The sequence below is a fragment of the Camellia sinensis genome, chromosome 6 (assembly GCF_055761805.1).
Source record: "Camellia sinensis isolate YWXY chromosome 6, ASM5576180v1, whole genome shotgun sequence".
NCBI classification, from domain to species: Eukaryota; Viridiplantae; Streptophyta; class Magnoliopsida; order Ericales; family Theaceae; genus Camellia; species Camellia sinensis.
In genome coordinates, this window is record NC_138966.1 from 199,228,880 (window position 1) to 199,255,792 (window position 26,913).

The 26,913-nt window shown below is 37.8% G+C and overlaps 1 protein-coding gene across 1 annotated transcript; it reads left to right on the forward strand.

Annotated features, from left to right (window-relative positions):
* Positions 1-462: 462 nt before the first annotated feature.
* Positions 463-19,129, forward strand: MORF3 (plastid developmental protein DAG). The gene is made up of 4 exons (XM_028263931.2): positions 463-866; positions 947-1,044; positions 18,456-18,521; positions 18,619-19,129. Exons 1-4 carry the CDS (start codon positions 463-465, stop codon positions 18,885-18,887), a joined length of 837 nt encoding a protein of 278 aa, XP_028119732.2. The 3' UTR covers positions 18,888-19,129.
* Positions 19,130-26,913: the final 7,784 nt, after the last annotated feature.

Below are 26,913 nucleotides of genomic sequence, written 5' to 3' on the forward strand. Positions count from 1 at the left end.
GATGGTTTCGACATATTCAATGGAGACCAACAGAGGCAGCAGTGAAGAGATGCGATACCGTAACAGTAGATGACTTAGATTAACGTTGGCTAGCGTTGTAAATAGAGATATGAATCTACTTAATTTGACTAATAAAATGGCGTTTGATAGGGTCACGTGGAGAAGAATTTATGTAACCGATCCCATTTGATGGGACTTAAGGCTTAGTTTGGTTTGATTTGGTTTAGTTTGGTTATAATTTTCTCTATATTTCTATAAGAAGTTATTGTCTTTTATATGAGTAGAGGGTTTGTGAAACAAGACTATTAACTACAGGAGTGAGAATATAATTTTCAGAACATTAAGAGATATAATGTAATTGGACCAAACCACAGGAGCGTCAGTGTAATTTACCCAAAAAAAAAAAAAAAAAATTGGGGGGAAATTTCCAAACGGCGTCGTATTAACGATACTCTAGCGGAAATGAAAATGCTATCGAGCACTCACCGACTCACTCGAGAGCTAATACAGTCCACAGCCATGGCGGCGATCTTCACCACCCGGCGCACTGTAGCCTCCCTTGTCTCTCGCGCTCTCTCTTCATCCTCTTCTCGATCTCGATTCGCTCTTCCTCTCCTCCACAAACACCCCCAACTGGTCCCCAACTCAGTATCGACGATCCCAACTCGGTCCAAGACCTCTGGCTACTCTCCCCTCAACGACCCATCTCCGAACTGGAGCAACCGGCCCCCCAAGGAGACCATTCTTCTTGACGGCTGCGACTACGAGCACTGGCTCATCGTCATGGAGTTCCCCTCCGACCCCAAACCCTCCGAAGACGATATGATCAATTCCTACGTCAATACCCTTTCTCAAGTCCTCGGAAGGTAATTCATACATATATATGTTTGTCTTATACATGTTAATGTAGCGGGGATTTGAATGAATTGATGTTTTTGGGTTTCAGTGAAGAAGAGGCGAAGAAGAAGATCTATTCGGTTTGTACGACTACGTATACTGGGTTTGGGGCTTTGATCTCTGAAGAGCTTTCCTACAAAGTTAAAGGTATTTGATTTCTGGGTTTGTGGTTGTTTTATGACTTTTTTTTAAAATTTTATTGTAAAATTTCAAATCTTTATTCTCGAATAATTTAGGGTTTTGGTTTAGGTTTCCATCACATTTATAATTTGTCTGTAAAATAAAGCTTTTGTTCCAAATTTGGTTGTTTCAGGCTAATTTTATCAAATTTCAGATACTCTCCCTTGAATAATTCAGGGTTTAGGGTTTTGGTTTAGGTTTCATCACATATAACACACATTATGTCTTTGATCTCCGAAGAGCTTTCCTGCAAAGTTAAAGGTATTCGATTTCTGGGTTTTATAGTTGTATTAATTTTTTAATTTTTATTTTTTAAATTTTAGTGTAAAATTTCTGATCTTTATTCATGAATAATTTAGGGTTTAGGGTTCATCAAATATATAATTTGTTTGTAAAATAATGCTTTGGTTCCAAATTTGGTTCTTTAATAGAATTGTTGTAGTTTACTGTTACAGGTTCATTTTATCAAATTTCAGATACTTTCCCTTGAGTAATTCGGGGTTTAGGGTTTTGGTTTAGGTTCCATCACATATATAATTTGTTTGTAAAATAAAGTTTTTGATTGCAAATTTGGTTGTTTAATAGAAATATTTTAGTTTACTGTTACAGGTTAACTTTATCAAATTTCAGATACTTTCCCTTGAATAATCCAGGGTTTAGGATTTTGTTGACACTAAAAATTGCATATTCTCTGTCGATTGTATGTAACAAATGCAAAGAATTGGTCCAACGGATGCTAGGTTTAAAGACTACGAGTTTCCACAACTTTACAAGTGAAAAGCGGGTGAATACGAGGCCTAGAATACAGAGCAAGTGATAGAAATGAAATGGTCAAAGAGATAGACGTGGCCGTTGCAGTTTTTCCCTGTCGATTCGTCTAGTAATGAAGTGGAACGTGGCCAAACATGGCCCAGGTGTCAAGCCATAAAGTTAGCATACAAGATATACAGGATACGTGTCATGTTTCCTAGAAGAAGAGAAGCTGCAACAGTGAAGCGGTTACTGGCAGTTGCAGAGATCATGGGCACTGAAGTGGAAGTAGTTGGCTATGTGATGGGACACGTGGCAACAGAGCAGCAGTGGAGTTTGAAGACCAGCAATATGAAAGCTGGAAATTCGAAGTTAGGAGGATCTTCAAACAAATTTACAACCTTTATAGCATTAGGAGTAACTTAACTTAGTTCTTACTTAGGAGTAGTCTATCTGTAGTTTAGTTTCTGTAACTAAGAATTCTCCGTCGATTGTCATGTACATTGAATTGAAAGTTTAATTTTACTGATTAAATTCCAAGTTTGTTTGTTCAACAATTGATTTTCAGTATATTCCTTCTTGTTTCTTCACATTACAGCCTCCAAAGAAGTCCTTGAATCTGTCAAGGCATAGAACGTTCAGACTACAATTGTTTGATCTATTGTTGTTTGTGAAATTCTGGGTTTTCTGTCAAATCACATTTGTCGATTTGGCCCAGACCAGATTTTTTGCTAACATATTTTGGCACGCCCAGTGGGACCTTGGAGTGATGTCTAGGAAGAAACAGCATGAAGTCTTTGAAGATCCTAAGAAAAGGGTCGAAGATAAAGAAGAGTTGAACGATGGAGTTGAAGGAGTACAAGACAACTTAACTCATGGCCATTCAATGGCCAGGCAAGAAATAGGCCAAGGAAATGGCCAAAATATGGCCAGAGCTGGCCAATCCAGTTGTCTACCAGTCGATTCAAGAAGGGCTCTTTTGCTGCATGCCCAGCAAGCAATTGGTTCCATGTCAGCATATGAGAACCAAGTGATGATTGATGACTTAATGACTTTGTTTGAGAAAGCCAACATCAAGCCTAGTCAATTAAGAAAGATTGGAGAGGAAGCACAAGGGAAAAGAGCACAACCTAAGCCCCAAATGGCCCCTCAACAGCATGAAAAAGAAAGTGAACCCGTATCATTTTATAGACCTCCCACACTCCAAGAGAGATATGAGGAGGGAATGAACATAAATCCAATGTTTGAGAGGGAACCTTCCATATATCATACAAATCCAGTGTTTAATTACAATGTAAATAATATGGGAATGAGGCCTGGGGGGCAACTAAGGCCATAAATGTATGATAATCTTGCATTTGAAAGGCCTGGTTATCAGGTTATGTCAGAACAGAGAAATAGGTCATTTAATCAAGTAAGGCCTCAAGATGCAAGGGATTATACCATGCCTCAGCCATATTTTGAACTCTACATGATGCATCCAAGGCTTAGAGGGCCTGGTCCTCCTAATCCTTACTTCCAACCGGAGGTTGAAGGAGGAGGGCAGCAACAGCAACACTTAGAGCCTCAAGTCAACAGACAACAAATAATGAACATCATACAGGAAATGTATGGTCCAGGCTTGAGAAGGCCAAATAGACCAATGTTTAGGAGTCTTTACCCTCCATGGATGGAAGCAATTCCCATTCCAAGGAATTACAGAATTCCCGAGTTTACTTTATTCACAGGGGAGGAAAGACAATCAACCATAGAACATGTGGGCAGATTCATACTCCAGTGTGGAGAACCTGGTTATGATGATAATTTAAAGTTAAAGCTCTTTCCTCATTCTTTGTCGAAAGTGGCATTTACTTGGTTTATTAACTTGCCAGAGAACTCTGTTCACACTTGGCAAGACATGGAAAATCAGTTTCATGCTCAGTTTTTTAGAACTGAACCTGAAGTGACAATGGTGGACTTGTCAAAATTTAAACAAAGACAAGGAGAAAGTGCAAAGCAATACATGGACAGGTTTAAAAAAGCAAAAAACCGCTGTCATGTATACATGCCTGAAATAGAAATAATAAGATTAGCTCAAAATGGTTTAGATTTTGAGCTTAGGAAAAAATTTGAAGGCATGATGTTTAGGGATTTATTCGAGTTGTCTTCAAGGGCAACTAGTTATGAGGCCATTCTCAGAGAAGAACAACAAAGAAATGCAGCTTCATTAGGCACTTATTATCAAGAAGTCGAATTTGACATGGAAGTTAACATAGATGTTGCCCAAGTAATAGGTAAAAACCCTGTGGTTTGTGAGACATTAAGAAAGACAGACCAACCTGTAAGCATGCCAGCAACACAACCAGCCAAAAAGAATGGGGCTATATCACATAGACAATATTCTTTTGATTTGTCTAAAGCAGATGCATTGTTTGATAAGTTGTTAACAAATAAGTTTTTAACTTTAACTCCAGGCCACAACATTCCTAAAGAAAGGGACAGAGTTGGCAAGGGATATTGCAAATGGCATAATTCTTTCAGACATTCTACTAATAATTGTGTTACATTTCGCAATTGTGTGCAGGATTTAATTCAGAAAGGAATGTTGAAATATGCTGAGAAAGATAAAGGAGTAATGGCAGTTGACATTGATCCATTTCCTAGTATGGTGGAAATCAATATGGTGGCTAATGATCAGAAGAAAAAAGGGAAAAATCCTAGAGTTTTGTTGGTGGAGTTGGAAAAACTTCACAAGGAAAGGCTGGAGAAAATAGCAAAAGAAGCAAAAGGAAAAAAAGTTCAAAAGGAACCAAGTGAGAGTTTCATCTGTTTTAGATGTGGTTCTGAGAAAGAAAAAACTAAGGCTATTGTGATTAATGGGATTCAACAAATTGGAAAAGATGTTGGCCTGAGGTTTAATACTATGGGAAGTGGAGATTTACAAATTTTTGATAACGATTGTTTGTTCTATGATGGAACAGATCCTGGAAGTTTTGGACTTGCAGAGGACTATGGTAAGGATGATGCTCCATTCTTATTCCAGGGAGCACCGGTTCATCCATGCTTGGTTGGAGCTCGGAATGTGAGGACTATGCTCAATCAACATAAGGGTTCTAAGCCTTATGGAAACCCAAAGGTTCTGACTAGGCCATATAATGGCCATCAGCAGCAATTTGGTGCATCACATAGTGGCCATCAACAACTTGGAAGGCCATATGGGGGGCATCAACAATTGGCAAGACCATATGGAGGATATCAGCAGTAGCATCATGGCCCAAGAGTAAGGCTAGAAATGCAACTAGTCCAGTCAAGAATGGTGAAACCTCCAATACCATCCCATTTGGGATGGCAAGGAGTGTCACATCCAAAGTTTCCCATGAGTGGTTGGAGACCAATGGGAGAAACAAGAACTCAGAAAAGGAGACAGCAAAGAAGGTTTCATGCTATGACGTCCACTGCTGCAGGGGACAAACCATCTGGAAAACAAGACTTAGTGTGGACAAGGGAAGGATTGGTTCCTGCAGTTCCTGCTGCTAAAGGAAAAGAAGTGAAAGGGTCAACTTCTAAGACCCAGCCAGTGCAACTAGTTCAGATTTTGAAAAGGAAAATGGGACTAGAAGAGACTAAAGATAGACATGTGGGTAAGCTTTCAGAGAAGGCTTTGTTAAGGCAAAAGCTGAAACAGTTAGAAAAAGATCTGATGTCTGATGAAGAGGATAACAATAACAAAAAAGATGTGGTAATGAAAGATGGTCAAGATCAGGAGATGGTCATTGATAACAAGGATGTTAATGAAAGGGAAAGGGTTGAAGAAGATGAGGTGAAATCAGACAATTCTGGTGGTGACTTTGGAGAAAAGTTGGCTGCCATTCATTTTGGTTCTCTACCCCCTTCTAAGGAGTGTAACATGATCATGGCCATCCCACAGAGGTTTCAGGCCAAACCAAACCAGCCAGATAACTTGGCAGGTGATCTTGAAGATTTGACAGAACCAGCTGTTCAGATAGCAATAGTTGAGACACAGGCCAAGCCATTGAGATCGAGGTCATTAAGTCTGTCGATAGGGAGAAAGTTGTACTTCGAAAGCCAGAAGATAAGCTTATTAAACATCTGAGGCCTCTGTATGTTAAAGCTTTTCTAGATGGGGTATCAGTGGAAAAGGTGTTGGTAGACAATGGGGCTATTGTCAACATTCTCCCATCTAAGACACTGAAAGCTATTGGTAAGTCTGTCGATGACCTACTTCCTACTGAGGTAAATATAAGTAATTTTTTTGGTGGATCATCTGAGGCTAGAGGAGTAGTAACTTTACAGCTTCAAGTTGGTTCCAGGTTAATGGGAACTACTTTCTTTGTAATAGACTCCACTTCTAATTACAATGTGCTCCTAGGTAGGGATTGGATTCACCTTAATGGGTGTGTACCTTTGTCTCTACACCAAGCATTAATTTTTCTAACTGATGGTGGTCAGAATAAAAAATGAATGGAAATCTTCTGGGCTGAAGCAAATCCTTTTGTTGCTGATGTCAACAACATAGAGGATGTGCTGTATGATGAGGATTTGGGCCCAGTGGTGATTGACAAAGAAGTCAAATTGCAAGGGAAAGGCTTAACAATTGAAGGGTTCAAGGCCTTCATTGAGGAAGGTTTCAAGCAGATAGGCCAGGAATTGGCCAAACCAAGCCTAATGCAGAAGCAGAAGCAGAAGAGGCTTGTGATAGAGGAAATTGCTGAAGATGGGGATGATACAAGTGCAAGTAATAGAAGAAGACAAGCTGGATGAGACAACTGATGTAATTAAATCTACTTTTTCTAGGCTTTTTTATTTCGTTTTAGAAAGTAAGTTTAGCCCTAAGTGTTTGCCTAATTGTTCTTGGGCAGAATGTGTAATCGACAACAGCCCTCTGAATTATAAAGAGGTGCAACTGGAACATCTGAAGGCGACTCTTGCCAAACTTGATGATCTCAAGGCAGACGTGCAGGACCCTTTAGAGGAATATAACTTAGGAAGTAAGGCCTGTAAGAGGCCCATCTATGTAAATGCTAATCTATCTAAATGAATGTAAGAGCAAACTAGTTAGTTTGCTTTCTGAGTATGTGGATTGCTTTGCATGGACGTATGAAGAGATGCCTGGATTAGATAGAACATTGGTGGAGCATAGACTCCCAATTAAAGGAAATTTTATTCCTCATAAACAACCTCCAAGAAGGATGACTAATGAAGTTATCTTATTGGTTAAAGAAGAAATCGAAAGGTTGCTCAATACAGGTTTTATTAGAACAGTAAGGTATGTTCAAGGTTTTAAAAAGCGGCCGCAACCGTTACGTAACGCCGTTACGTAACGGTTTTGGCGGTTACCGCCACCCGTTACGGCCGCTTTTGCAGTGTGATTGAAATTCACAGGTGTGTCGGTCGTAGTGGTTGTAACGGTGCCGTAACAGTCGTAACGACTTGTTACACACCCTTACATAACGGTTCCAAATTGTTTCTTTCGAAAAAACACAAAAAAAAATTGAAAATGGGAGAAGAGGGAGAGAAGAGGGAAGATAAAAAGAGAAAATGGAGGATCAAGAGATAGAGAGAGAGGAGGGAAGATGAAGAACATGTTATTGATTTGTTTAAGCTGTATGACCTATGCTATTCTATTTAACTGCTATCACTAAACCATTTTGTTTGTGTGCCTATCTAGATATATTGTTTGAAAATAATAATAATAATAATAATAATAATAAGAGTGGTCATTATCTATTTGGGTTGGTTAAAATATGTGTATATATATATATATTGAGGCTCTTATTTATTCTCTTACTTTTGTTATTGTTTATCTTATATATAATAGTTAGTGATTGATTTTTTGTTTAATATAAAGTCATTAATTATTAAAATACAATGTAAAAAATTCAGTTTATAGTGATTTAAAAATATAAAATATATTGGATCATACTTAAAAATTTACAAAAATTGATCAATATTTATCTATTTTTAACCCAATAAATATGATCATGGAAAAAAAAATATGCGTATTGGTAAGTTTTTTTCAAATTGTGCGAAAAATAAAAAAATTCACTGTTCCGGTTACCGTAACCGTTACACTACGGCCTTTACACCCCGCAACCGCAACCGCAACCGCGCCACCGCCACCGCCACCGTTACAGCAACCGCAACCGCTTTTCAGAACCTTGATATACACATATTTTAACCAACCCAAATAGATAATGACCACTCTTATTATTATTATTATTATTATTATTATTATTATTATTATTATTATTATTATTATTTTCAAACAATATATCTAGATAGACACACACAAACAAAATGGTTTAGTGATAGCAGTTGAATAGAATAGCATAGGTCATATAGCTTAAACAAATCAATAACATGTTCTTCATCTTCCCTCCTCTCTCTCTATCTCTTGATCCTCCATTTTCTCTTTTTATCTTCCCTTTTCTCTCCCTCTTCTCCCATTTTCAATTTTTTTGTGTTTTTTCGAAAGAAACAATTTGGAACCGTTACGTAAGGGTGCGTAACAGGTCGTTACGACTATTACGGCACCGTTGCAACCACTACGGCCGACACACCTGTGAATTTCAATCACACTGCAAAAGCGGCCGTAACGGGTGGCGGTAACCGCCAAAACCGTTACGTAACGGTTGCGGCCGCTTTTAAAACCTTGGTGTATATATATATATATTGAGGCTCTTATTTATTCTCTTACTTTTGTTATTGTTTATCTTATATATAATAGTTAGTGATTGATTTTTTGTATAATATAAAGTCATTAATTATTAAAATAAAATGTAAAAAATTCAGTTTATAGTGATTTAAAAATATAAAATATATTTGATCATACTTAAAAATTTACAAAAATTGATCAATATTTATTTATTTTTAACCCAATAAATATGATCATGGAAAAAAAATATGCGTATCGGTAAGTTTTTTTCAAATTGTGCGAAAAATAAAAAAATTCACTGTTCCGGTTACCGCAACCGTTACACTACGGCCTTTACACCCTGCAACCGCAACCGCGTCACCGCCACCGTTACAGCAACCGCAACCGCTTTTCAGAACCTTGGGTATGTTGAATGGTTGTCTAATATTGTCCCTATGATGGAGAAAAATGGTAAGTTGAGAGAGTGTATAGATTTTAGCAATTTGAATCTAGCAACTCCTAAAGATGAATATCCTATGCCAGTGGCTGATCTGTTAGTTGATTCAGCAGCCAAGAGCAAGGTTTTGTCCTTTATGGATGGACATGCTGGGTATAATCAGATCTTTATTAACCCAGAGGATACACATAAGACAGCATTTAGATGTCCTAGTGCCTTAGGGACATTTGAATGGGTAGTCATGCCTTTTGGATTAAAGAATGCAGGAGCAACTTATCAAAGGGCAATGAACTTCATTTTCCTTGATTTGATTGGAAAATATTTAGAAGTTTATATAGATGATGTAGCCATCAAATCTGACAGTTTTGATGAGCATCTAGAACATTTGCAGCAGACATTTCAAAGAATGAGGACATACAAACTCAAAATGAACCCTTTAAAGTGTGCATTTGGAGTATCTGCTGGAAATTTCTTAGGCTTTTTAGTACATCACAAAAGAATAGAAGTGGATGCTAATAAAGCCAAAGCCATTTTGGGGGCAAGACCTCCAGCCAACAAGAAAGAGTTGCAAAGTTTTCTTGGAAAAGTAAATTTTTTGAGGAGATTCATAGCTAATTTGGCCAAGAAAACTTTAGCATTCTCTCCCTTAGTGAAAATTAAGTCAGACCATGAGTTTAAGTGGAAAGTGTGCCATCAAGAAGCTTTTGACTTGCTCAAAAAATACTTGACAAACCCTCCAGTGCTTATGCCACCAGTGGCAAGAAAGCCTTTGAAATTGTATATATCAGCTTCTGACCGGTCGATTGGTTGTTTATTGGCTCAAGAAAATGATATGGGTCATGAACAAGCTATTTACTACTTAAGTAGAAGGTTAAATGATGCTGAAATTAGATATAATCCTGTTGAGAAATTGTGTTTGGCACTTTATGTCACAGCCATTAAATTGAGGCATTATTTGCTGCCAACAGAAGTATTTGTGATAGCACAAACAGATGTCATTAAATATATGTTGTCTAAACCAATTTTAAGAGGGAGACAAGGTAAATGGATATTAGCATTAATTGAGTATTGTCTCAAGTATGTGCCACAAAAAGCAGTCAAGGGGCAAGCTTTGGCTGATTTCTTAACGGAACATCCTGGCACTTCTGTCGATTTAGACCTATATGAGGTCAATTTGGTGGAAAGTGAACCATGGAATTTGATGTTTGATGGTTCAAAAACAGATGAAGGAGTTGGAGCAGGTATTGTGTTGATTGCACCAAATAAGCAAATGTATCAGTTTGCATATCAGTTGGAAGCACATGTACAGTCTTGTAATCAAGCTGAATATGAAGCCTTGATAATTGGCCTAGAATTGCCCATAGAATTCAGGATTAGAAGCCTCCAGGTTTTGGGAGATTCCCAATTAGTCATTAAACAAGTTTTGGGAGAGTTTAAATGTGTTAGTGGTGCTTTGGAAGAGTATTTAACTGAGGTCAAATGGTTAACTAGTTTCTTTGACCATATCACATTCACACATAGGTTTAGACTGGAGAATAAAGAGGCTAATGAAATGGCTCAAGCAGCTTCTGGACTAAAAATACCTAAAGGGGCTCAGGAAAGGGTGATTCGAATTCAGAAAAGAAATTTTTCTGCACTTAAAAATAGGTGTAGGAATTTCCTACCTATTCTCACTTTGGATGTGACAGAAGAAGATTGGAGATTCTCTTTAATAAAGTACCTATCGAATCCCAATGAAAAAAGCAATAGGCAGATGAGGTTTCAAGCCTTAAACTATGTTGTCATGGGAGATCATTTGTTTAGGAAGGCTCGTGATGGTTTGACTCTGCTTTGTATTGGTAAATTAGACCAAATGAAAGTTATGACTGAAGCACATGAAGGAATTTGTGGGGGCCATCAAGCTGGTGATAAAATGAGATGGCTGATTAACAGGTATGGATATTTTTGGCCATCCATTAGAAAAGATTGCATAATGTATGCAAAAGGATGTCAGAGTTGCCAGAAGCATGGCAATATTCAAAGGGTGCCAGCTACCAACCTGCATGCAGTGGTTAAACCTTGGCCTTTTAGAGGATGGACAATGGATTTAATTGGGCAAATTTTCCCAGCATCTTCTAAAGCACATTCTTACTTATTGGTAGCCACTGACTATTTTACTAAATGGATAGAGGTAATACCTTTAAAAGTGGTGACCCAGGTCCAAGTTATTGAATTCTTGAAAAAGAATTTGATACATAGGTTTGGTTTACCCCAATCTATCACTGTCGATCAAGGTACAGTGTTCAATGGGGATGAGAATAAAGAGTTTGCCAAAGAATTCGGCATTCAGATATTAAACTCTTCACCATATTTTCAGGCAAATGGACAAGTTAAGGCAACAAACAAGATTGTCAAAAATACTATAGAGAAAATAATTGAAGGCAATCCTAGAGATTGGCATAATCTCTTGTCAGAGGTACTTTGGCCTTATAGAAATTCCAAAAGGAATAGTACGGGTACAACTCCATATGAGTTAGTTTATGGGCATGATGCTGTATTACCTTTGGAAGTGACAGTGAGATCCAATCGACTGGCTAAACATTTGGATATTCCTATGGATGAATATTCAGAGGCACTATCGATTGAGTTGCAGGATTTAGAAGGAAAAAGAATTGTGGCCTTTAATCATTTGGTGGCTCAGAAAAAGAAAGTTGAAAGAAGTTATAACAAGAAAGTTAAGAGTAAATTATTTTCTGAAGGAGAATTTGTGGGGAAAACCATTTTGCCAGTTGGATTTAAAAGCCCAGAATATGGTAAATGGTCTCCAAATTGGGAGGGACCATTTAAAATACATAAGGTTCTTAGAGGAGAAGCCTATCATCTTGCTTCTTTAGAAGGTGAGCCACACAAAAGGATAATTAATGGCAAGTATTTAAAGAAGTATTATCCAACCATGTGGGAATGCATGAGTTCATATACATGAAAACAAAGATAGGTGACAAAAAAAGTAAAGCCAAATAAAATGTAATAAGTATTTTCATTAAACTTGTATAAAAAAATACAGAAGGGCAAATAATGAAATGTTTTACATTTGGCTCAATCCCTTTGGAAATACATTGAAAGTCTGCTCCAAGCTTGAAGAGCAGACTTTTTTTATTTTGCCTTAGCTTGGTTTGGGCTTGCTTGAAAGCCAGTGGACCACTTTTTGCTTGAGCAAGAAAGTTTGGAATTTGCTGAGAGAGGTTGGCTTGCTCTTGTTCAATGGCAGCTTTCTGGGCTCTCACGTGGGCCAGTTGAGTTTCTAGTTGAGCTTCTTTTGCTGTAAGAGTGTTAAATTGAGCAATGAGGGATTGTGATCTAGCAGATGCTTCAGTTAGAGCATGCATTGCTTTCTTCACTTGCTTAGCTTGGTTCTCAACAGTTTTTGGCTCAATCTGAAATTCATTGAGGAAGCTCTGAAATAAAGGATTGAAAGATTTGCACTTGGTCTGGATCAAAAAGTTGAGGAATCAGTGGTGCAATAGCTCTCAAACAGTCAGTCAAAATTGGAGTTTGAGAGAGAGCCAAGGCATCCAGTGGCTGACCAAGAAAATTAAAAAATTGTTCAATAAGTCCTTGTTCTTCATTGGATAATTGCTTCAGTTTTTCTTCAACAGTCAAATTAGCAACAATTTCTTAAACAGCAGAAATCCCCAAGAGTAAGTCTTGAATAGAGGAAAAGGAGGTAACTTCAGGCTGTAGTTATAAGAAGTAAAGTTAAAAAATGAAGAACAATGAATATGGAAAATTATATGAGAGATTATTACCTCTGTGACAATGTGAGGTGAGGTAGAAGTACCCAAGATCTCTCTTGAAGGACTTTGAACTGGTGTGGTCTGCACCCCCATGTTAGCCGTCAATGATGTTTGAAAAGGCATCTCAGTCTTGCATAAGAGAATGAAAGGGGATTGTTTTTGTTTAAACCATATACATTTAAGTATATATAGAAAATAAGAACAAGGTGTATAGGTGAGAAAATGTTACCTGTGTTGGAAGTGACTGAGTAATGGAAGTGATGATAGTTGATTGAGGAACTCTCATATCACTTGAGGTTGATTCATCATCTAAAACCTCAGTGTCAACTCTATCAACTTCATTTAGAAGGTTGTCATCTGGCTAAAAAACATGTTCATGGACAGGAGAACTTCAGTCGACAGGAGATGTGTGACTGTCAGAATTAGTGGGTAAGTCAATTGGAGCTTCTCTGACATGGTCTGAATTAACTGGATCTTCTTGAGCATGTTCAGAGAAGGTTGATTCTTCTAGAGAAGAGGCCACACCAGGAAAAGTGATGACTTCATCAGTTCCATGTGGCACCCCTCTAAGAGGGAAGGCCATTAGGTCTCCTAAAGCCACTTCTTGGGGAATTTCAGACAAAATTTGAGCCAGTTCAGGAGCCAAGTTTCCTAAAATGGCTCTTTGTTGGTTAATTTGTTCTTTCTCAAGGGGGTTTGGTTGAGACTCAGGCAATTCAGTTTGGCTTTCAGGAGGACTAACTTGTGCCTCAGCCAGTTCTTCATTCTCAGGACGAGGAGGAGGTAGGTTGATATGAGTTTTAGGTATATTTCCATGAGAAGAAGAAGAGGTGGTCAAAGAAACAAGTCTTCTCTTTTTGTGTGACTTAAGATATGTCTGAAAAAGAAAGAGGAAAATGTTAGACAAGCAAAATAGAATGTCATGTTTGAAATGGTAATAAAATTGACAGATTGAGTAAGATTCATACTATTATGGGACGAGAAGATGAACTACTTGAAGAAGAAGGAGCTGGTGCAGCAGGAGCTTGTGAAGGAATTGGTTGTCCTTGCTTTCTTTTAGGTCTCCTTGCAAGTGCTACACCACTGGAAGAGGAAGAAGCTGGTGCAGCCAGAGATGGTGGAGGAATTGGTTCCTCTTGTCTTCTTTTAGATCTCCTCTCACGTATTGCATTACCTTCTGATGTTGGTTGAGAAATACCACCTTCTGGTTGTGGTTGAGATGCAAAGAATCTTTGAAGTTCTTCTTCTCTAGTCACCCTTTGTTCAGTCTCCACATCTAGGTTGTAAGGTGTGAAACCTTCAACATTGGTGGTGTTTAAGGGATTACCCTTATGCTTTCTTTTCTGGATAGTGGGAGTAGGCAATTCTATAGCCAAAGGAATGGCTTTGACTGAGGGCTCAGCTGCATATATATATAGGAAAGATATATCCTGTTATACATCATTTTTAACAAGAAATATAAAGCAAGAAGAAGATGGTTGTTTACCAATGCTCATGGTCGCTCCTTTTTTGTTGTCAGGATGCACATGGCAGAGGCATATTTGAGTGTCTTTATTAGAAATTACTACACTCATAAGGAACCACCAGTCTCTGAATCTTGTAGAGAGAAAGGGTGTGAAACCTTCAACATTGGTGGTGTTTAAGGGATTACCCTTATGCTTTCTTTTCTGGATAGTGGGAGTAGGCAATTCTATAGCCAAAGGAATGGCTTTGACTGAGGGCTCAGCTGCATATATATATAGGAAAGATATATCCTGTTATACATCATTTTTAACAAGAAATATAAAGCAAGAAGAAGATGGTTGTTTACCAATGCTCATGGTCGCTCCTTTTTTGTTGTCAGGATGCACATGGCAGAGGCATATTTGAGTGTCTTTATTAGAGATTACTACACTCATAAGGAACCACCAGTCTCTGAATCTTGTAGAGAGAAAGGGTGTGAAACCTTCAACATTGGTGGTGTTTAAGGGATTACCCTTATGCTTTCTTTTCTGGATAGTGGGAGTAGGCAATTCTATAGCCAAAGGAATGGCTTTGACTGAGGGCTCAGCTGCATATATATATAGGAAAGATATATCCTGTTATACATCATTTTTAACAAGAAATATAAAGCAAGAAGAAGATGGTTGTTTACCAATGCTCATGGTCGCTCCTTTTTTGTTGTCAGGATGCACATGGCAGAGGCATATTTGAGTGTCTTTATTAGAGATTACTACACTCATAAGGAACCACCAGTCTCTGAATCTTGTAGAGAGAAAGGGTGTGACTTTGCAGTAGTAGAAGTTGAATTGATCAAATAGTTGTTGATTGTGGGCTGGAAGGGCCTCCACAACTGTTTGATGTTTGAATTGAATTCTAGCTCCAACTTGTTCATGAATAGTGGGATGAAAATATGGGCAAGGAACAGTTTGGTAGAGGCCCATTTGCCTAGCCCATTGACAGGGGTTATTACTTTCAAAACTGTAGTTAGAAATTCTACTAGTTGAGAGGGACCCTCCTACTAAGATGTATCTTGGAGTAAGGATCTGAGCCCAAAAATGCTTTTGTTGTTGCCTCAACTCATCACCCAATACAGAAGGATCATCATGGACATAGGTGAGTCTAGATGAGGTGTTGTGAAGTTGGTGAAAAGGGATGAAAAGCTGAGGATCTCGATCAATAGGTAGTTCATAAAGAATAGTGAACACCTTAGTGAATCAGTTAGAGGTAGCTGGCCTAAAGGAAAGAAAAAACTCGGCATAGATGTGGCATGTGGGGAGAAATGGAGTTTGAGTAGTAGGCCTAATCTCAGGAAAGTAAGAATAAAGTCAGGCTTGGAAAAGGCAGAAAGGGCCACTACCATTATGATCAATTTCTTTATGCACTAAAGAAAAGAGACCTCTGTATAAGGTGCCTAGTAAAAAGGGGGCAAGAGCCAATTCTATACCCTCCTGAATGCAAGTGGCTAATGCTAGGTATTCTTTAGTGATTTTCAAATCAGGAACACAAAGAAAGTGTTGGAAAGCCATAGTAAATAAAAAGCTGTTCTTTCCTCATCTGTGGGTTCAATGCCAAATTTTTGGTACTTTTTTTGAAATTTCCCATAACAGAGGTTAGTGTCCAAATTGATAGGTGTTTTTGGGGTTAAAAGGGCACTAATATGTTGACCAGAAAGAGAGAGGCCAGTCAAATGGACAACATCAAGAATAGTAGGTGACATCAGACCACATTTTAGAATGAGGGAATTACATGATGAAGACCAAAAACACGTAGCAGCACCAATGGCCCATTTGTCCATATCCAGAGAGAGAGTTGATAACCTGATGGCATCATAAATACCTAAAGCTCTCCAGAGATCAATATCATATATCATCATTCGTTGGACCCAGCGTTTCCAGTTTGGATTGGGTTTTTGCCATGTGCGTAGAGGATTAGGGCTAGAACCCAATGTTTCCATGACAGCTCTGCTTTGTTGAAGAGTAAGGTTTCAGTGTCTGCAATAGGACAGCACTGGCCAAGTTCATCCGGAATGATTACATTGAAAGTAGGGCCTTGTTCTCTTTCTCCAGGGTTGCCATGACGTGGGATAATGCAGCTGTTAAAGATGTTTTGACGCAGTAGTTGCTGAAAATCAACTGGAAAACGTTGGACAGATGATGGCTTAGTTTGTTCTTTCCTTCGACCTGATCTCATTTGGGTGCCATTAGAGAATGTGAGCAGAAGGGTTTTTCGAAGCCAGAGGTTTGAAGAAGCAAATAGCAGAGAAAGATAGAGAATGATGGAATGATGATTTGAATTCTGGCATTCAAATAGCTTGTAGTGGGCCCTCAATTTTAACGTTTAGGCTTTATCTGATAGTTTGATCAGTTGGGGTTACTCGAAGTTCTTGGAAATTATGTTGGATTAACTTTTAGCATTTGGGCCTTATTACAAATCATGGATAAACGGCCCAAATATATAAATGTCCAACTTTATTTCTTTTTAAATAATCATTCAAGGCAAAAACTCTTTTTTGTCTTGAATGAGGGGGGCATTGTTGACACTAAAAATTGCATATTCTCTGTCGATTGTCTGTAACAAATGCAGAGAATTGGTCTAGTGGATGCTAGGTTTAAAGGCTACGAGTTTCCACAAGTTTACAAGTGAAAAGCGGGTGAATACGAAGCCTAGAATACAGAGCAAGTGATAAAAAGGAAATGGTCAAAGAGATAGACGTGGCCATTGCAGTTTTTCCCTGTCGATTCGTCTAGTAATGAAGTGGAACGTGGCCAAACATGGCCCAGGTGTCAAGCCATAAAGTTAGCATACAAGATATACAGGATACGTGTTGTGTTTCCTAGAAGGAGAGAAACTGCAACAGAGAAGCAGTTACTGGCAGTTGCAGAGATCATGGGCACTGAAGTGGAAGTAGTTGGCTATGTGATGGGACACGTGGCAGCAGAGCAGCAATGGAGTTTGAAGACCAGCAATATAAAAGCTAGAAATTCGAAGTTTGGAGGATCTTCAAACAAATTTACAACCTTTATAGCATTAGGAGTAACTTAACTTAGTTCTTACTTAGGAGTAGTCTATCTGTAGTTTAGTTTCTGTAACTAAGAATTCTCCGTCGATTGTCATCTACATTGAACTGGAAGTTTAATTTTACTGATTAAATTCCAAGTTTGTTTATTCAACAATTGATTTTCAGTATATTCCTTCTTGTTTCTTTGCATTACAGCCTCTAAAGAAGTCCTTGAATCTGTCAAGGCATAGAACGTTCAGACCACAATTGTTTGATCTATTGTTGTTTGTGAAATTCTGGGTTTTCTGCCAAATCACATCTGTCGATTTGGCCCAGACCAAATTTTTTGCTAACAGATTTTTGGTTTATGTTTCATTGCATATATACACACACACATTGTCTCTTTATTAAATTTTTTGTTCAACATTTGGCTGTGTAATAAAATTATTTTAATTTTCTGTTATCAGTATCTAAGGCCATTTTACTCTTTAGTTTGTTTCAAATATTGGTGATGGATGGAATTATTTTTGCTTCAATGTAATAGGTGTCAAGGGTTTAGTGCTGTTTTTATTTATTTATTATTGTATGCATTTGATAGAATTTGCTTTTATTTGTTTATATCTAAGAAGCATGGATACAAACACACCACACAACATGGATACGAGACGGACACGCCAATTTTCAAAAAATGTAGGAAACACCCGTGGGGGATAAGCATGAAATATATAATTTTATACATTTATTATATGTTATATATATGAATATATCATTTAAAAATAATAAAAAATACAATATGACACTAATTTCTATGAATTTGTATAATTTTTGTTTTATTATTGTATCTTGAGTTGTTTTGTTCAAACTTATAATTAGTTTCACATGTGTCTATTCTATAGACACGTGTGTTTAAGCAATAGACAAATGTGTTCTCTAAGTGTTCAAAGAGTGTCTGGATCTTTAAAAAAAACTAAAAAATAAGACACATTTTGAAAAGTGTCGGTATCTGATACGGATACATCACCTTCCTAGAGGCGTCCATGCTTCATAGGTTTGTATTGATTTGTAAGAACTGCAGAGTCTATACCTTCCTGTCTTCTCCTTTTGGGCTTGTTCAAGAATTGGCTTTCATTTATTGATTTGGTGATTAAGGGTGTCGTGTTCAGATATTATGTTCCGCTTGATGGTCATTTCGAATCATGGACAACTGTTTATTTCAATTTATATGTTTTAGTAACGTTTGATGGGATAGTCTTTACTAATTCTGGACTGTCTTCTGATGAACAGGGCTTCCTGGTGTTCTGTGGGTGCTGCCTGATTCATATCTTGACGTTCCTAACAAAGATTATGGAGGTGGGTATTCGTATCTTGCATTTCGGCTGTTTGTACTTGCAAATTTTTCCTTCTGCTAATCTTGTATGGTCTTGCTATTCTTGTGATCGGTTTATAGGGGATTTGTTTATCGATGGGAAAGTCATTCATAGGCCGCAGTATAGGTACAATGAGAGGCAACAAACCAGGAACAGGCCTCGCCCACGGTACGATAGGCGTCGGGAGACAATGCAAACCGAAAGGAGGGAGCCATTGCGAAGAGGGGCCGGGGCCCAAGATCAGAGGGGACCTATGCAGCAACAGGTATCAATGGATGGCCAGAATATGTCTGAGAGTGGTGGAGGACCCTCTGTGCATCAGGGCGGTTCTCAGGGGAGCAGTGCCTGATAATTAATTAGTCAACTATCAGAATTTTGAACTTAATGAATCGTGTGAAGGTTGGGTGTTCTTTTTTTCTTTCTTTTAAAGTGGCCTGGCTTCCCCAGCATTGCTATGTATGCTTAACGTGGAAAGTTTTATTTGTCTAACCTCTATAGATGGGTGAAATGTGAATATTTTCTAGGTCATTTCTTATTGGAGCTATTCTACATATTTACAAAATGAAGCTCTTCATTGAACTGCCTACTAAATTATCAGCCTGTTTTGTCATTAGTGGTTGCTGCCACAAATCAGCATGGAATTAACTTATATGTTATGGTGGTCTCAATACCATGTTCATTTCTGTTTTTTCTTTTTTTATTGTCCATCACTAATTCTGAGCGAGTAGTATCGGAGGAAGATAGACCAGTGTCATCTAGTTATATGCACAAGGCACTATTTTCATTCCAATCCTATTTTGAATATCCATTCAGGGTCATTTTCGATGTTTGCATCTAAAATCATGCATCTTGATTGTTCATTGCCAATATTGCCTCTCATCTAGATGTTGTAGACTTGCAGTCCTTATCTACATTTTTTTTTTTTTCTGGATATTCTAATTTGTATGTCATATCTATCTGAACAAAACTTCTTTCTTTTTTTTCTTTTTTTTTTTTTTCCATTTCAATACATTTGGGAGTGATTTGAATAGAAAATTCACAATTTGCATCGTCTTGATGCTTTTCTAATCAAATGTGATTATGTCCAAAAAAAGAAAAAGAAATTCATGATTAGCACACGAGTAAGAGGTGACATTACAACTAGGAATTGGATATACTTCTTGTCCCTGCCTGAGCTAACTGTAATTAATCTATGCAATTAATAGAATTACTGCTCAGTTTAGAGTAGGATCACTGTACATTACATTTTGAGGCCTTTGTCATTTTAATTTTGAGATGTAGGAATTACGGGATGGATAAGATCATCCTCTTTCCAGATGTAGATACCAACTGCAGATTGTTGCTCCTTTCATTGATGTATTTTCTTTCTTTTTCTTTATTAGATATTTTTCAATGCATTGGGCACCATTGTGTTCACTTATTGAGGCATTCTTTTTCTTTTGGCTTGATCTTACTACATTCATGTGCAAAACGTTTATTTGAATTGTGCCTATCTTGTGCCTGCTAATGTTATTTATCTATCAAACTGAAAAGTAACTGAAAATTTTGCATATTGAAGTGGAAAAAGATGAATGTTCAGATGAAGGGAGAAAAAGCAATGAAACACAAAACTCTTCCCAAATTTTAATAAGATATTTTAATGAAATTGTATACAATTGTGTTTTGATCATTTTAAGTAAATTGGAAGGTGCTTCATACCTTCCCTGGTAAGTGAAATTGGTGTTGTGTGTTGAATTTTATGCAAAGATATGGGAGATAGTAATGAAATTCCTGGAGGCATATATATGGTGGATTTTGATACAGGCAGTTAGGCTTTGGGCATTGTTGAGACAGACCTTGTTTTTGTGTAATATTGGAAGAAAAAGATTCATGGTAATAGAGGTTAATGTTCAAGGCCTCTGTTATTTCATTCTATGAAGTAGTTTTTTTTAATGTTGAGGATGGGTGGTGAATGTTATCAATCAAATTTGGCGTTTTTTTTTAACCTCTCAACCTATCAAATGGGCAACTCTTGATGTAGGTGTGCAAGGCAAAGATGAAAATGGGTGTGCAATCGTAATACATATTGCATACTCAAAAATTTTAATAAATCAATTTTAAATTATGTTTCATTAGAACATGACTAGAACACAAATTAATGTGGCTTTATCAGGATAGGTGTGGGAGTTGCCACAACAAATTTTTTTTTTTTTTCCCCAATAATAGGGTTTCTTAACATATATATAGAGTTCCGACAATAAAATAATAGTTGTATAGGAGCTTACTTACCAAATAAATGTCTCATTTCAATACAATTAAAATTGTATTCCAATAATATACTATAAAATAAAGGGTAAATTATAAATTAAAAAAAAAAATCCTCAAAGTTTCGTGTATTTTTTAATTTAAACCCAAAAGTTTTAATTTTGACAAATTAAATCCTAGAGTTTTATCTGCGTTTCAATGTGAATCATTCGTCCATCTCCATCTCACTTCATCTTCTTCCTTCTTTCAAATTCATACTCACTTGTTCAAACCCTTGTATCTCTCTCGTTGTAACTCTATTTCGTCTCATTTTCACGTCGTTGTATTCAACTTATGACTTAATTTTCATTCCACTCTTCATACGCCTTATTCCACCTTTTTTTGCATGTCGTCAAAGCTCTGAAAATTAACTAAAAATAATAGCTTGCTTGTTTTTGGTCTTTCAGAAATAGTTTTCAGAAAATTCTACTTTCTTATTTTTCGTGTTTTTTCTAAATTATTTTAATATTTTAAACAATTTTTTAAATTTTTAGAGACACACCTAATTTTTTAAAATATTTTTTCACAAATTTTTTACATTTTAGATACATCTAAGTAAAGTGCATCTAAAAAAGTAAAAAAATGTTTAAAATTTGAAAAATATTTGCTAAAAACAAAAAAAAAAAATACGCAAAACAAAAAACTAAATTTTCAAAAAACATAATCCAAAAAACTCAGCGTTTAGTAACGTTTACGTTTTTCGTTTATGTTTACAAAAATTTTATAAACTGATTTTTATTTATTTTTAGAAAAATATAAATTACAAACGCATTTGGTTTAAACAAAATGTTTAAAAAAATTTAAAAACATAAACTAAAAAATATGTTTGTTCAAGCCTAAAATATTTATATTTATTTTTATTATTTATGACAATGGCAGCACACACATTATAATTGAAAAATAATTAATTAAAAAAATAATTGGAAAAAAAATTAATTAAAAAAAAAAATTGAAAAAAAAAATTTAATTGAAAAAAAATTAATTGAAATAAAATGAAAAAAAATTAAGTAAAAAAATAATTGAAAAAAAATTAATTGGGACAAAAATAATTGAAAAAAAAAATTAATTGAAAAATATTAATTGGAAAAAAATAATTGAAAAAAAATTATTTGAAAAAAAAAATTAAAAACTGAAACGTAAACTCATTTTTTGAGTTTACGTTTTTTTCTCAAATTTATAAACTGAGACATCTATTTATAAACCAAAAAATTATCAAACAAGTTTTTATGACAGTTTTTTAATTTTTTGTAAATATAAACTAAAAACTGAAAACGGAATGATTACCAAACAGATATTTTTCTCTTCTTTTTTTCTTCTTTGTTGTTATTACAACAATATTCTTGGTTTCCAATCAACCGTCATCCATTGTTTCTCTTAAAACAAATTGAAAAGTTCCTGCATGATTATTTTTGTGTATATATGTAGATATATGTATTTGTTTGGTCATATGAGATTTGAAAGTCAATTAAACTGGGTTTTGTATTCTTTGCTAAAATTTAAAAAAAAAAATTAAAAAATTAAAAAAAAAAATTAAACAGAAACAGATTTGAAAAATAATTGAATTGGATCTTTTTTTTCTTAGTTGGAAATCAAATAAGTAGTTCCATGTGTGTATTTATATATATATATATATATATTGTGCGGGGGTGATTTACGCACTATAAAGAAGAGTTGAACTTCGTGGACAAACAGCGTGCTTTGGGAATTGAAGATCTGCACAGAATAACAAACGGCAAGGCTGCCCGACCGAGGTTTGGTCGGAAACCCCTCCGATGATAAAGTCAGGGACTAAGGGAAAGGAAGATGAGAGAATACAGAGTGTGTATGTGTTAAGTGTGTGGATTTTTTTTGATCCCTTGAGAGTGAATAGTGTTCACCTTTTATAGGAGAAGGTTGTTTGTCGTTCAAGTCCTTCTTTCTCTGCCATTTGTCCAATGTGTCTTATTCGTGGTCGTCTCACATTGGAGGAGGACGACCACTCCGCCTAACACTCGGGTGCAGGTCTGTTTTGTTTGTCTCATTAGCGGACGTCTTTCATTGGAGGAGGACGACCACTCCGTCTGTCATTCAGATACAGGTCTGTCTTATATGCACCTTGTCCCTCTGCACCTCCATGTCTCCACGTTCTGTTCATACAGAGAGAGAGGAGCAGAGTTGTTTGTCTCTTGTGGGCCCAAGAAAGATCTTTAATGAATTGGCCTTCTTTGAGTTGGCCTACTCTAGAATGGTTGTCCAACCAGGAGGTCCAACATGTTGCTCAGCCCACTTCGAAGTGGTTGTCTGTCCATCCAGGAGGTTCAACATATTACTCAACCTACTTCGGAGTGGTTGGCTGCTTGTCCAGGAGGTCCACCATATTGCTCGGCCCACTTTGGAGTGACATTCGTACATTGGGCCGAGCTTCTATGATTGTCTTGCTTCGGAGCAAGTGTTGGCCATAGGGCCGAGGTCCAACCTAGCTCAACCTTGGAGTGAGCATCGCATTGGGCCTAGCACCAAGACTTGATTAATTTTTACTCACTTTATTTGCCCCCTGGCTTGCGTTTACGTTTGGCGAAGCGGAAGCCAATTCTGTCACAAACTTCGAAGTTGGGTTGATCACAACTTAATTTGAGCTTCGTGAGTTGGATTCAAAATTATTGTTCGGCCCAACGTTTGCGTCTGCCCAATATTTCGTAACTCGGTTATGCCCCCAAACTAAATGTGTATCTTCACTAGCCTCGTAATTGTCTAGCTTGGTGCTCTTTCAGTCGGCTGAGCGTCGTTGCTTGACTTGAAAAAATATATGCAGAATAATAAATATATAAATATATATTTTTGCAATGTTCATCGATTGGGCCGAGCAACATAGCGACGCTTCAAAGCAGGCCAAGTGTGCTTTATCACAGCTTTGTTCTAATTTGAAAGACATATTCGCTATCTTTTTGCTCGGTCCTACTTGTAGGAGATAAATTGGTGTTGGTCTCAATGCTTGGTTGGCCAAGTCCTGCCCCTCTACTCTGTTCGGTCTCAAAGCATAGCTTGCTAACATTGCTCGGTCATGCGGATCATGCACCATTTTCATGTTTGGACATGATTAGCACGTCTATTTTTTCAGCTCATTTCTTCATATATTGGTCGGTCATTTTACCCTCAACTTCAGAATTGTCCGTCACTTATTTAGTCGGTCGTAGCAGCTTGTTTGCATAGTTTTTGTTTTTCAACATTGAGTTGCTTGGTCGGCCTTAGCAGCTTTGGCGTTACGAGTTTGCATTTTTTAATTCGGTTTCTCTACCACCAAGCTACTGTCAACCTTAGCACCTCTTATCTTGAGAGTTGTCTAGCACATAGTCGTTATAGTCTTGGTATTGACTTCGATAATATTGACTCTTGTCGGGCACTGCACTCCTTCAACCTTTGCTTGTTGTTTATAGTGTATTTATTTGGTAGAATGTTGCACTTCCAACTTTGTTTGTTGCCAATCTTTTGGTTGTTTACTCGAGCTATGAAACTTGGTTTTGCTTAGCTAGTTTTGACCCGCTTCCTTTGCTCGGTCCATTTTGGAGTGGATGTTAGACGTCCAATCAGCCGCTATTGCTTGGTCCACTTCGGAGTGAGCATTGAGCGTCCGACCAACTTTCATTGCTCAGCCTACATCGGAATGGGTATTGGGTATCCAATCAACCTCCGTTGCTCGGCGTGCTTCAGAGTGGGTGTTGGGCGTCTAACCAACCTTTGTTGCTCGGCCTAGGCATTGGGTGTCTGACCAACTTCTGTTGCTCGGCCCAATCGTTGGGTGTCCAACCAACTTTTGTTGCTTGACCCAAGCGTTGGGCGTCTAACCAACATATGCTGCTTAGCCCAGGCGTTGGGCGTCTGATCAGCTTTTGTTGCTTGGCCCAAGCGTCAGGCGTCCAACCAACTTCTATTGCTCGGCCCAGGCATTGGGCATCCAACCAAATTTTGTTGCTCGGTTCACTTCAAAGTGAGCATTAGGTGTCCGGCCAACTTTCGTTGCTCGGCCTACTTCGGAATGGGTGTTGGGCATCCAACTAACATCCATTGCTCGGCGCGCTTAAGAGTAGGCGTTGGGCATCCAACCAACCGTTGTTGCTCGGTCGAAGCGTTGGGCGTCTGACCAACTTCTATTGCTCGGCCCAGGCATTGGGCGTCCAACCAACTTTTGTTGCTCGGTCTACTTCATTCCAACTTCTATTGCTCGGCCCAGGCATTGGGCGTCCAACCAACTTTTGTTGCTCGGTCTACTTCAAAGTGAGCATTAGGCGTCCGACCAACTTCCGTTGCTCGGCCCACTTCAGAATAGGTGTTGGACATCCAATTAACTTCTGTTGCTCGGCCCAAGCGTTGGGCGTTTGACCAAGTTTTGCTGCTCAGCCTACTTCGAAGTGGACGTTCAGAGTCCAACCAACCTCCATTGCTTGGCGCGTTTCAAAGTGGGCGTTGGGCATCCAACCAACCTCTGTTGTTCTGTCTAAGCATTGGATGTCCGACTAACTTTTGTTGCTCGGCCCACTTCGAAGTGGGCATTGAGCATCCAACCAACCTCTATTATTTATCCCTCTTTGTGGCTCTTCCACTTCGTATCACCTTCGTTAGGCTGAGGTCCTTTTGTAATGAAACTTTAAGTTAATAAAGTATCTTCGAAATTTGCCAAGTGTTGGACTTGTAACTCAAACTTTCAATTTCTTCATGTTTATGTTGTTTGCCCCCAGCCGAGCAACAAGGACGTAGCCCTACATTGTTCGTTGTTCGGCTAGACTTCGCCTTATGCCTTGTGTAGACGTCCCCGAACGTCCCGGGAGGGAATCCCGTTTTGTTCATTGGGGCTTACTACAGTTTGGACTCCATGTCACGATCCTGTATCTAATCTCGCGGAGTGCAATGCAAGACCGATGAATCATCAAAGAGTCCAAATCCGGCAAACCGTTTTGAAAAACTGATTTTTAAAAAGAAGTGCCAAACATGGACTGCTTTGCCAGATACAGAGTCGCCACCTAAATATTTTATTTTGGGGGAATTTAAAAAATCCTGACTCGTGCCTAAGGCCACATGTCCGTCATCACCAAAGTTACCTCGGCTCGGGAACTTAGGTACGATTGGGGAAGGTCACTTTATGAGCACCCCCGCTCGCCCGATCAAAGATCGGCCTCTACTAACCATGATATCGAGTTTTGAAAATGTTATGTGCTCTTATTCCGGTTATTAGCCTAGAATTACTATGTGATGCACACAACATACAAGTATAGACTGGATCGTTTGAGTTGGAACGAAACATTTCATGTTTGTTTATTCGAAAGATGGTTTGATGGTGATATTCGCAAGTAGGCTAAGACGTTGGTTTGCCACCCTCAAGTAGGCTTAAGAAAACATGATTTTGCCACTCTCAAGTAGGCTTAAAACTCTCAATTGGTGAATTGTTCCAATTCAAATAACCCAACCTTCACCCACAGGCATTCAGGTAGTTATATCACATAAGCAAATAGCCTCATGGTAAGCATGCTATCATGGCAGTCACTCACACGCATGCAAGGATGCCAAAGCATAAATACTTACCGAGTACTCCAAGCCAAAGAAAAAAGCTAATTAGAAATCATGCATGAATCCTAACTATGCTGAAATGCCTAATGCAACACATGCAAAAATGCAACTAAGATAGGCTCGGCTATTCTAAAATGGCATATGAAATGCAACAACTGACACACGTATTCAACTCGGAATTGAAATACAATGCAGTTAGTATGATGCGCCGAGCCCGGTGCATGCAAGACAGATAAATGGATGCAAACATGCGAACATAAGTATGCTAATTTAAACGTGCCCTATAACTAACCATCATAAGCTGGTAAATAAAAGGGAGAAAGACATGGGGTTGGAAGACATACATCACACACACGCACACTTATTACAACATTGCCCTCCTCAGAGGGTCCGAATAAATAATACACAACTGAATGAATAACGAATTACAGTTAATTATTACACAACTCTAATTAATTAACAAATTAACTAAAATGAATAGGCTAGCATGAAAAACATATGAAATGGACTGCCTCAGCTCGGCCTTGAATGACAAGGAATGCATGTATGCTCAA

Excerpts from the sequence above, each read along its gene's own strand:
- MORF3 (XM_028263931.2), top strand. The coding sequence starts at position 463 with ATGAAAATGCTATCGAGCACTCACCGACTCACTCGAGAGCTAATACAG. Across the intron at positions 1,045-18,455 it reads GCTTTCCTACAAAGTTAAAG|GGCTTCCTGGTGTTCTGTGG; the intron begins GTATTTGATTTC and ends TCTGATGAACAG. Across the intron at positions 18,522-18,618 it reads TCCTAACAAAGATTATGGAG|GGGATTTGTTTATCGATGGG; the intron begins GTGGGTATTCGT and ends ATCGGTTTATAG.